The sequence below is a fragment of the Engraulis encrasicolus genome, chromosome 10, assembly GCF_034702125.1.
Source record: "Engraulis encrasicolus isolate BLACKSEA-1 chromosome 10, IST_EnEncr_1.0, whole genome shotgun sequence".
Taxonomy (NCBI): domain Eukaryota; kingdom Metazoa; phylum Chordata; class Actinopteri; order Clupeiformes; family Engraulidae; genus Engraulis; species Engraulis encrasicolus.
This window is the reverse complement of record NC_085866.1, coordinates 52,696,130-52,708,573: the sequence shown is the minus strand read 5'-3', so window position 1 is coordinate 52,708,573 and position 12,444 is coordinate 52,696,130. Positions and strand designations below refer to the sequence as shown.

The following is a 12,444-nucleotide window of genomic DNA, read 5'->3' as shown; positions in this document are numbered from 1 at the left end:
AGGTATCCTTCTGTTTTGTTTTACGCTTTATGGCTTTATTTTCCACTAAGAACAGTTAGCTGATGATTGCCCCTCAGAGTGCTTGTGGCCTTTACACTGTTTGTGTGTGTGTGTGTGTGTGTGTGTGTGTGTGTGTGTGTGTGTGTGTGTGTGTGTGTGTGTGTGTGTGTGTGTGTGTGTGTGTGTGTGTGTGTGTGTGTGTGTGCGTGTGCATGTTAGGGGGCAGTGGTATGGGGGGGGGGGGGGGGGGGGGGGGGGTTGTTAGGGGGTCTTCTGGCAGAAGGGGAAGCAGACTGCTGGAGGGTGTTGTGTGTCTTACTGGCATGTGTGGCAATACACTGCTGGATGTTTAGGGGCTGGCTGCAGTGTGGTGTGTGTGTGTGGCAGTATGGATGCAGAATTGTGTGTGTGTGTGTGTGTGTGTGTGTGTGTGTGTGTGTGTGTGTGTGTGTGTGTGTGTGTGTGTGTGTGTGTGTGTGTGTGTGTGTGTGTGTGTGTGTGTGTGTGTCATGCATACTAGTTGTACAGACTGCCTGTGTTGCCTATTGGGGCATTCTCGTTTTGATTTTTTTCCCCAACAAGTATTCACTAGTAGCTATTTGAGAAATCGTTTGTTTTTGCTTTCTGATTTGTTTTCTATTTCTGTGGAGCCAGTCTACGAGTAGCCATCTTGCATTTTATTTTAGCTTCACTTTTAGCATTTTTATTTATGCTTCACTTAATTCAGCTGGAAATGATGGATCGTCAGATTTATAACACTCAAATTACAAACCATACTAAAGAGGACATATGAAGAGGACAATGCAATTAATTAAATGAAATGACATTATGGTCACAATCAGGGCTAACTAATGTGCGATTCCATGGAACACCAGTCTTAACTCTGTGTCACTGTCATCAATTATAGCAGTGATTCTCAACCAGGGGTACGTGTACCACTAGGGGTACGCGAGCACATTGCAGGGGGTACGTGGGGATTTTTTTTTTAATAATAGCAAATATATGGAGCATAGTCACGTTGGACTGGTGGAACATGTACAGCATGAGTAACGGGGTACTTGTGGTATGGCAACAAGGCTTATAGGGTACACGAACCAAAAAAGGTTGGGAGACACTGAATTATAGCATAGTCTCTACTATTCATATATCCAGGGCCGCTGACAATTTTGGCTGGGCCCAGGGAGAAAAGCCATGTGAAAGGGCCCCCCATCCAATACATTCAATTTAATCTGGGCCAAATTTTGGGCCTGGGACAGCTGACCCGATTGTCCCCCCTTATTGGCTTCCCTGCATACATCGAAACAAACCTCTCTTAAAATGTGATCTGAATGTGGTCGACCCCATTCCATTATCTGGGCTCCTGACCCATAGCTCGTCACATATATATCCCTCGACATATATACACGTCTATGTACTGTACATAGCCCCTAGTTACAACTGACCCCCTTGTAGGCTAATTACGGCGGCCCTAATAGGACACACTGTCACACCAATCACTGTCTCATGAGGTCCCCTCTCTGTGTTGTCTCTAAGGGGGGGGGGGGGGGGGGGGTGCTACTTGCAGACTGTGTATCCATGCTATATATCAGTGCGCTGCAGCCCATGGTGGGGGTGGGAAGACCTCTTCGCAGTCTGTTTTTCTCTTCCTGAAATAGTTCCAAGCATTCATTTCAGGATTCACCTTAAAATGTACAAGAAATGTAGTACAAAGGGAGCGCAACATAAAATGGCCTGTGTTGGGGTCGAATAGATATTCTCCACTGTGGATTGTATGACCCAACACCATGTTGTAGGTGGTCGGAGTAGAGTTTATGGTTTTTGTATGGATTGGTATTGTGAAGCATTCTTCTGACTGTTGAGGAAAATCAGGCAGAGAGCAAAGAAAGGAACACAATCAGAACACAATCACCTTTGTGTTTTTTTCCCCCATCAGTTTTCGGTACTCACTGTACAGTAGATAACTGTAATATGAGGTTATGTTAAATAATTGTTGGGGTTTGTGCAATGTACTGCATATTATGCTGATATGATTTACCATCTCTATTACTTTCTATTATGACTGAATGAGAAACACGCCTAATAATTGAAAAAGGGCCACGATTGCTTTAATATACCAAGCAGACCATATAGATACCGGTAGGATATTACCAATTAAGACTGACAATGCAAGAGTGTGTGCAATAGTACTAATATGTGCAAAGGTGTGTGTGTGTGTGTGAGTGAGAGAGAGAGAGAGCGAATAGGCGCTTCTTATATTGAAGAATGAACCATCAGTAATAGTAAATCACCCAGTCTTGATTAGTGGGTACTTTGTTTTGTGTGCCGTGTGTATCCCAGAGTTCTGTATTGATTTGTTTGATAGCGTATTTGAGTTTGTCCTGTTGGTTAGATGTTAAACTGAATGAAAAAACAATTGGCATCACACACGCATGCAATACTTTTCTTAATTAGACCAACATTTCAGCTGATGAAGGCGTAAGCCGAAACGGTCTAATTTTAAAAATATTGCATCAAGTTCTGAGTGGGCGATAACAATTGTTTTTATTCCATCAAGTTGACTATCGGACCGCCGTGCGCACCTCACCCTGTGTGCGTTTACTTAAACTAAAGATGGATGTAAAACTGATACAATCAAAAAGGGATACTTAAAGTTCACTGATGTCATCGTCTCTCGAGTAGTTCTTATTCTCAAATGCCTCACTGGTGGATCAAGTAGCCATTTGCTTTTATTGATATCAATAAGGAGCATCAATATATTATGAATATATATATATGAACATATTGTAAATTAAATATTTTACTGGCAATATTGTGTACAGATGTGTCTGATGATCATACAATCTCACTTTCACCCATACCACTCTATATAAGGCAAATGTCTACATTAAACAGCATGGTGAAGAGTGAAAAGTTGACTTGTCTGCTTTTCTTCTGTTTTTTCTTCTAACGTGTCTGCCCTGATATCCATGTGAATTAATCAGATGTAAATCCCAGGTGGTTAAGGTACTGGCTACACGTACTGTGTGCAGATATTTTTAAAAGTGCATATTTTTTTATTTGTTTGTTTATGTATGAACACAACCAGTAGATAAAATTAATGACTCCATTGTGACAGGTGTTTTTTAGCCCCCTAAATGGGATATTTTTTTACAACCGGAGTTTTGAAATGCTCATTCTAAAACGCTGTGTACATGTAAACGAGAGGCCAAAACCAATGGGTTTTCAAAAATATCCAATATACATGTAAACATCTTCTCAGACAGTTGAACCCCTGCTACAAAGGTGGCGTAAGCAGCTCGGAAACAGGTGATCATAATGAGTACTACACACAGCTACCGACTGAAGTCAGCGTTACCAGAGACCGTATTACCCGGCTGTCTGACACAACGAACTGTGTGTGTGTACACTGTAGCCTCTGCAAATGCATACAAACAAAAAGTGGAAGAAGATCTGTGTCTTTGAGTTATTTATTGTCTTTTTTTTACTTGTACAATAATTATCTTGTGGTTACATTCATATATAAATTTTTACAGGTTCTATTCTGTAGGGATAATGGTGGTTAGGGTTATCAAAAAAGTTACAAAGTCCTAAAAAAATGACACTGAACAAACAATCAAACGAGAGAAAAAAAATCAAGTAAAATTCTCTTAAACGTGTGTTTTCTTAAACCATATGCTCAGTCTAAACAGTGAAAATTAAAATCAACCATTCTTGGCACAAACGTACATACGTCAGTTAAAAACCTAACTGGGGGGGGGTAGGGTTGTGGTTCACTTGCCCATGCATGCAAACGGGGACAGAGCCCAGGAATGGTAGTCAATGCCCACGATCCTTTCCTTTACTTGCTGTAGTTTACCTGTATGGAAGCTCTTAACTCAAAACTATGGCTTCATTATTTTTTTTCTCTTAATAAAAAAAACAAACTATACGATAATAAAAAAGGTGCATGTAATGAGCCAAATTAAAAACACTAGATGAACACGATGCATTATTATGAAGATACAGACACAGACAAGAAAGATGAAGGGGAGAAAAATAGAAAAAAAAACATAACTAAAGACAAAGAGTTTGAAAACATTACACTACAGCAGAACAGTAGAAAACAAGGCATCTGGTAACATGTATACATGTATAAATGTGTGTGTAATATGTACGCAGTGATATACGAATGAATGATTTGAAGACGATATTTTCAGTTCAGCAATAAAGATGGCGGGCCGAGTGGCCAATGGCGTGTGGCCCAGACACGACCTCTGGAGTCATAGGTCAGGGGTCAAGGTTCGAGGGTGAGGGGTCAGGCAGTGGTCCAGCAGAGAGGGGCTCAGCTCACACCTCAGGCACAGAGTGGTCCATGGCAGATCGCAGCAGACCTCCAGACATCCTGAACACACAAGCACGCACATTTGAATTATTTTTATTTGAATGACATGTGTTAAAATTACATATACAGGATCAAAGTATTAGTCGGAGGTTACACGCGGGAAATCAGCGGTGTGTGCAAAACGCATTGCCAACGCCAGTAGGCTGCCTATTGCAGCTGATATTGACCAAACATATTGCTGGCTGTTCTTCTCTTGTAGGAGGAGGAGGCCCCACCAGTCTCAATCCACTCACAGTTAGATGCAGGTACGCATGTGAATGCAAGGCTAACGCCACGATAGCTACATACAGCAAAAGCAAGTATAATGCCACACTTCATCATTTTAGTTCTCCTGTCTTCAGACAAAGCCGAAGGACCACAGAAGCTATATGATCCTCCATCATGTACGTATTCCCAACCACCTGCTTCTACCTGTGCAGCTTTAACAGATAAACTAACTAACCAATTTTGCAAAGTAATGAGTTAACAGGCAACCGGGCCGAGGATTGGTTATCATTAGAATAAGCTGATTAAAGGGCACGGTGGCGCAATGACCCAAGACGCTGTACCAGGGACCCGTGTTCGATTCCAACCCTTTGGACATTTCCTGATCCTTCCTCTCGCTCTCTCTCCCTTTCGCTTTGGAAATGTTTCTCTACTCTAAGTTTCTCTACTCTACTCTTTAGTAGATGGTGGCTATATGGTTGCCAACTGTCAATGGAAAAAATGCGGGACCCTTCACTGAGGCGGGTGGTCTAGGTCCTCCCCCAGAACATTTTGCAGTTCCAAGTACTTCAATTCCGTATTTCAAGGGGCGGTTGGCAACCCTAGGTGGCTAGTCTCCCCAAAGACAACCGGCAGCAGGGGACAGCAAGGGGTCCACTGGATCACTGTGTTTCTGTGTGGGCAGCTGTGGCCTAATAGGGAGCTGATCTTGGATACTGTAAGGTTGCTGGTTTGACTCCCACACAAGTAGTATGCAGGTGGGTGCTCTAGAACACCTACATCCATGGCTTCACTGTCCACTAGCGAGGTACTTAACCTCACGTTGCTCCAGCCAGGGACTATAAACAATGACCTGCACCTAAGTAAATGTCATGTGACAGCGAAATGTAATGTAAATGTAATGTGATGTGTTTGTCTACCAGCCACAGATGTCTTCTCATCACAATAGGCTTACTTGACTGGACAACTGCCAGCAGCACAGGATAGACTAAAGGTTAATTGTGTTGTAAGTGTGTTTCTGCGTTGTAGACGACTCACTTCTTGAGCATGTGCTCGTAGATGAACTTGGGCATGATGGTGATGGTCATGGTGGTGGGGGAGGTGGTCAGGATGTCCTTGATCTGAGTGTCCTGTGAGCACACACACACACACACACACACACACACACACACACACACACACACACACACACACACACACACACACACACACACACACACACACACACACACACACACACACACACACACACACACACACACACACACACACACACACACACACACACACACACACACACACACACACACACAAGTAAGATAAGCACTCACACATACGGAAATGTTCTAACAAGTGATTACACATGGGGAGATTCAAAATTACTTTTTATATAATGTAAAGAATGAGATAAATGTAATAAGTTGCGAGTTCCAGTACTTTAAACACTGGTCATGTTGCTCAGCCATATTGCCGTTTAAAAAAAGACAAGGTAACCGACCGAGGTTATGTGCAAAACCTCCAAAAACGCAAACCGGTTTATGACAAACCAACCAACACAATGCTGCATAGTAATCACATTCAAAAGCAAACTCAATGGGCAGCACTAGGTGCCTAGCTTAGACTTGTCTCTCCAAGACAGCACCGTTACTGGTTATATCCTCAGAGGTCAAACTCCGCTAGGCCTGACCCACCTTGAGTCCGATGACGTTCTGTCCGTTGATCTCGCAGATGTAGTGGTCGGTCAGCATGCCGTTGCGCGCCGCAGAGCCGTCCTTTACGAGGGAGGTGATCTTCCCCGACTTGTAGATGAAGCCCACGTGGCCAGAGCTGTCCTTGTGCATGGTGATGGTGCGCTGGAACGGCCTGAAGAAGAGAAGGGGACACGAGAGGGACATGATGCACATCAACTGAGGTGACAGTAAAAAAACAATACATTACATGCACTGCAGCACAGAGAGCAGATTTATACAGCATTTTCAAAACCTACGTCATCACTGAATGCACACGTATTGTTGGCTCAAAACAAAGCCCACAGACACACACACATACACACACAATACACACACACCAGACCCTGAAGAGAGAAGACATGTCTGTGTGCCGTGTGTACGGTTGTACCAATAGAGATTCTAAAAAAGCACAAGTTTTACGCCATCCTGAAAGGAAATGGGCGAAACTCACTCTACTCTACAAATGTGTAGATCCTACTGGTTTCCTACAGAGGGAGACTCCAGAGTACTCGAGGTACTTTCTAGTAGAGGTGCAAAAAAAAGACACTTTCGTTTTTCGGCCGAAGGCCAATTGAGTGGCCTAATAGGAGGCCGAATAGAAAATGAATTCAAAATGGGCATTAATGGCATTAATTTCAGTTCTACTCCAACATTTGAAGACTTCAAATAAACATTTAGTTTCTTTGAAAAATATTTATTGTAAGCCATAGTTGTAAGCAATATTTAAAAATAGTGAAAAACCTAACTTTTGATAACTTTTAACTGAACTGTAATATTTGGTTTTGGTTTCGGTATTCGGCCAAGTGAGTAATTATTATTCGGCTTCGGCCACAATTTTTCATTTCGGTGCATCTCTAGCTTCTAGGATATATCTTCTGCATAGTGCCAATAATAATGAAAATAATGTGTTCTTTTCTATTGTACGTGCACAGGAAACGGGCTCATAGGGTAGTATAGAGCATTGTACATGGTGATCTGGAAAGACCGGAAGAGGGTGACACGAGACATGTACCTAGGACACAGGTGACAGTGTCGCAGGTTTAAAAAAATATATATTATTAAAGATTGTTTATTGTGTTTTATATACGTTTTTAGGGAAGGTGAGCACAAAACATTTACCATTGTCACACAATAAAAGTGTTTCACTTACTACCTACGGGTTAGGTAACAAAACACGACATCATTACGCATCACATGTACTTGTGGACAACACTGGCAGATAACTGAAGCCAATGGCAAAGGAAATGCTGATGGTAAACGTCTGACTTAATAGCACTCAAAAACATAACAAGGCTGAGGTGTGGCCATGCTTTTTGGCCACCAGGTGGAGACAGATCAACCCAAGAGCGTATGATAATATTACTGTAAGCGTGTTGCGTAGGAGGGGAGGGAGATGGGGAGGGGTCTAGGAGGGGAAGAGGAGGAGGAGGAAAACCACATTTCCTCTGTGTGATGTGGACCTTGCCCTATAATACGGCAATGGAAACAATGACACCAGACCAGAGCAACTCACTACAACCAACTGCCTCCTCGGTCACACGGCCACGGCAGCCGTGTGTGTGTGTGTGTGTGTGTGTGTGTGTGTGTGTGTGTGTGTGTGTGTGTGTGTGTGTGTGTGTGTGTCTGTGTGTGTGTGTGTGTGTGTGTGTGTGTGTGTCTGTCTGTGTGTGTGTGTGTGTGTGTGCGCGTGCGTGTGTGTGTGTGTCCGCGTCAGCCAGCTCTGATATGGGACCCAGTGTTTAAACACTTTTACACCCTCATCATGTCCGATAACAATGTGGCCCGTCTGAGTCTGATGGAGCGCAGCTGCCCTAAATATTGATATTGTAATCACACCGCTGGCTACCTTCCACCCAGCGCCTCTAGTGTGGGAAAGCGGCCCCAGTTCAAATATGCTTCCACTTCCTCATTCTGGTCTGGTTTAGTTAAAAACACAAGGACGGACACACACACGGACGGACACACACACGGACGGACACACACACGGACGGACACACACACGTGCACACGCATACGCACACGCACAATCTGGGAACTCCTGCTGCTTACAAACTACACTCTTTCCACAAATAAACACACACACACACACACGCACACGCACACGCACACACACACAAATTGAGAATGCAATCTACTATTGTAACAACTAAAACTGACTTGGGGTCAAGCCAGACAGAAAATGTTTCATGATATTGCTGTTTCATGCTTGTTTGTTTGTGCACAATCTACATATATTGTTCCTATATTTCAAATGGCCTGATTACAAAACATTTCATGTGATACTGATCTCATGACGAGTGTTGAGGTTTCCCCAAGTACATGACCACATGTTACTGTTAAAGAATATTCTATGACTCAGAGGTAACGTCGTTCACACCTTTTACTAGAAAGACACCTCCCTCCCTCTCTCCCTTACACACAGACACCTGCTGTGTACAATGAGCTTGAAATACACTCACACACACACGCGCACACACAGACACACCATCCCTTGCATCCTTCCATACAAAGAAGGCCAGGGTACACATACTTAAGTACCAAGGTACACACAAACACACGCACACACACACACACGCACGACTGACCTGTCGCGTACGATGAGCTCAATGCGCTGCTCGGCGGCGGTCTTGAGTGCCTTGTGGGCCTTGTCCGTGCTCCACGCCGCGCAGTTCTGGCCGTTGATCTGCAGCACCTGGTCTCCGAAACGCAGCCCCGCAAGGGCAGCAGGGGAGTTGGCCTGGACCAACTGGATGAAGATACCCTGCGGAGGAGAAAGGTCAGATAACAGGTAACTATGGAGTAGGAGAAGAAGAAGAGGAGAGAGAGAGAGAGAGAGAGAGAGAGAGAGAGAGAGGTCAGATAACAGGTAACTATGGGGGGGGGGGGGAGAAAGAGAGTGAGGGAGACAGCGAGGAGAGAGAGAGAGAGAGAGAGAGAGAGAGAGAGAGAGAGAGAGAGAGAGAGAGAGAGGTCAGATAACAGGTAACTATGGAGGAGAGAGAGAGTGAGAGAGAGAGAGAGGTCAGATAACAGGTTACTATGGAGGGGAGAAAGAGAGAGGGAGAGAGAGAGAGAGAGGGAGAAAGTGAGAGAGAGAAAGAGAAGGGGGAGAGGAGAGGTCTCCGAAACGCAGCCCCGCAAGGTCAGCAGGAGAGTTGGCCTGGACCAACTGGAGTAAGATACCCTGTGGAGGAGAAAGAAGAGAGAGAACAGGGGCAGAAAGAAGTGAGAAAGGTGAGAAGTGAGAACACAACAGGTTGGGAGAAGAGGAGAGGCGTAAAGATGCCCCGAGGAGAAGAGGAGAAGAGGAGAAGAGGACGAGAGAGAGAGAGAGAGAGAGAGAGAGAGAGAGAGAGAGAGAGAGAGAGAGAGAGAGGTGTTGGGGGGGACACGGTATAAACTGTGGATGGGAGATGAGGGTACTTAGCCTAGCGAGCTAAACCCCTACAGCAGGGTACTAGTCAGGTAACTGAAGCCAGGCTCAAACTACACGACTATCAGCCACATTCTTGGCTGAAAACCCCCCTTGCGACAATCGCAACCGATTGTCGGACAAGATTTCCTTGTTATGTGAGATGTTTGAAGAAATGTTGACGGTTCAAAGAGTAGTCGATCTAAACTAGATACCAAACTCTGCATTGCCTCTGTGTTTACAAGCAGGGATAACGGTACATGCACACCAAGATACTCGCGTTCACTTAACGTCTCCGGGAGCAGTGCAAGTCTGAGAGGTTCGCGGGCTGCCTTTCAGACTGCACAGTCAGCATCCACGTTCTATCCGTCTAAAACGTCAGACAAGTATTTTCTTCAATCACGCACAAGGATTGGTTTGATAAGACCACGCCTTCGGAGAGCTATGCGTAATAGAACTGCTACGGATGAATGTTCGTAGAGCAAGGCGGAACCCCTTCATCTGGGCGAGAGTCAGGTTAGCCAACCAGAGCCTTCAGCCCTATAATTAGGGAGACCCGTTGTCGTCGTGGATACTCACGTTGTCGATCTCGCGGAGTCTGAGGCCGACCTTGCCGTCCTGGTCCTTGCAGAGGATGATCTCCCGCAGGCCCTGCCTGATCTCCGCCCGGCGGACGCCCACATCTGTCCCCGTAACCGGCCGCACCATGCCCATGACGCCTGCACCAGCGGGCACTGCCACTTGCTGTGGAGAGATGAAGAGAGAAGAGAATGATGAGGATGGAGACGAAGGTTGTGATAATGTACCGGTATATCTGTGCACCATGTCCATCACACCCTGTGAATGAGATGGAGAGGGAACAGAGAGATGAGGAGAATGCAGTTTAAAGAGAAAGACAAAGAGCAAAGAGAGAGAGAAAGAAAGACAAAGAGAGAAAGAGAAAGAGAGAGAGAGAGAGAGAGAGCGAGAGCGAGAGAGAGAGAGAGAGAGAGAGAGAGAATGTGGAGTATAAAAGGTAGAGACAGGGAGAGATGAGGAAGAGGATGGTGATGAGGACGGTGTACATCTGTTCACCATGTAATGCCCATCACACCTACGCCCACTGACACCACCACCTGCTGTGGAGGAGGGACGGAGAGAGACAAGGATGATGATGAAGGGGTAACCCGTTAAAAAAAAAAAAAAAACGAGATACAGACACCGGTAAGAGAGATGAGGATGGAGGTGTGTGAAGTGTGAAGGACACAGAGAGAGGAGGAAGATGATGGTGATGGTGATGAAGACATGTCCATCAAATCTGCTCCTGCCAACACTGCCACCTGCTGCAGATACATTGAGAGGAGGATGAAGATGATGATGATGAAGGTGAAGAGGATTGAGAGGTATACATGGGTTCTACATTTTTGTTTTCTCCTGGCTGCGCGACACTAGCTGCAAAGTCAACCTCTGATTGTTGGAAACTGTCGGTCAAAAAAATGTGTGCATTGCCGGAAAACAACAATGAAGTCGATAGACACTATAAAAGAGGTAGAGGACTGCGTGACTCTCCCCTCCTATAGAGGAGGAAGTGGGGTGGCTTAACGACTCCTACGCGTCTCATCCTCCTGCTTGTCGTGTTGTGGTCATGGCCAGAGATCATGTCTCATGTCTCATGTCTGGTCTGGGAGTGCAGACTTCCTCTTGCACACGGACATAAATGTCAGCCACACGGCACCGTGGCGCTCTCTGCCTGTCAATTCCTCTTGCACTTGCTGTCTTTGTATGGGTGTGTCTCTCTCTGTGTCTGTCACTCTCTCTCACGCTCTGTCTGCATCTCTTCCTCTCTGCGTCGGTATATCGCACGCGCGCGACCAAACGCTCTCGCTGTGTCTGTCTGTCTCATGCTCTCTCTCTGGCCGTCTGTCTGTCTCATGCTCTCTCTCTGGCCGTCTGTCACTCACACGCTGTCCGTCCGTCCGTGTCTGTCTCTTTCTCGCGTGTGCTCTGTCTGCCTGTCTGTCTCAGTCTCCTGACCCTATCACAGGTTCACAGTCTCAGATGGCCACTGCAAGACTCACCACACACACTTCCTCACACCCACACATGTACTCAAACCCACATACACTCAGTACATACACACAATGCACAGCAACACAGACCGCACACATACAAAGAGCATCTAATGACAAACAAACACACTCACTCAAGTGAACAAACACGAAAACACAGAAGCATTAATATACACAACATGAGCCCACACACACACACACACACACACACACACACACACACACACACACACACACACACACACATACTGCTGGGTGGTGAGTCAATGACGTCCGCCTCTGTGAGAACTCCAAGAACACAAAGCTGCAGAGTCCCCCGCATCTGGCATGCACACACACATGCACACACACACGCACACACACACACGCACACACACGCACACACACACACGCACACACACGCACACACACGCACAAGCACACACGCACACTTCCTACTCCATTTTATTATTACACAACATTGCGGCCTGTCTTTACTGCCTGCCAGCCTGTCTTCCTTCATGGCCGCTTGCCTGCACTGTACATTAAAATAGATGAGATGTCAAGAGAGGAAGGAGCACCGGGTCTCTCAAGCAGTCCTGATTGGCTGAGCCAACCAGAGGCTCTGATTGGTTAAGCCAAGGAAACATGGCTCTAGCGTGCAGTTCTGATGCGCTGCGCTACTCCCTC

General features: G+C 45.6%; 1 protein-coding gene across 1 annotated transcript in view; it reads right to left on the bottom strand.

Moving 5' to 3' along the window:
- Positions 1-3,451: 3,451 nt before the first annotated feature.
- sdcbp2 (syndecan binding protein (syntenin) 2) overlaps positions 3,452-12,444 on the bottom strand; it is a 34,600-nt gene continuing 25,607 nt past the window's right edge. Inside the window, exons 5-9 of the mRNA XM_063209307.1 lie at positions 10,307-10,471; positions 8,901-9,076; positions 6,277-6,448; positions 5,624-5,715; positions 3,452-4,381 (exon numbers count right to left, since the gene is read on the bottom strand). Of these exons, the coding sequence (XP_063065377.1) occupies positions 4,327-4,381; positions 5,624-5,715; positions 6,277-6,448; positions 8,901-9,076; positions 10,307-10,471 (660 nt within the window). The 3' untranslated portion in view covers positions 3,452-4,326. The remainder of the gene's footprint in view (positions 4,382-5,623; positions 5,716-6,276; positions 6,449-8,900; positions 9,077-10,306; positions 10,472-12,444) is intronic.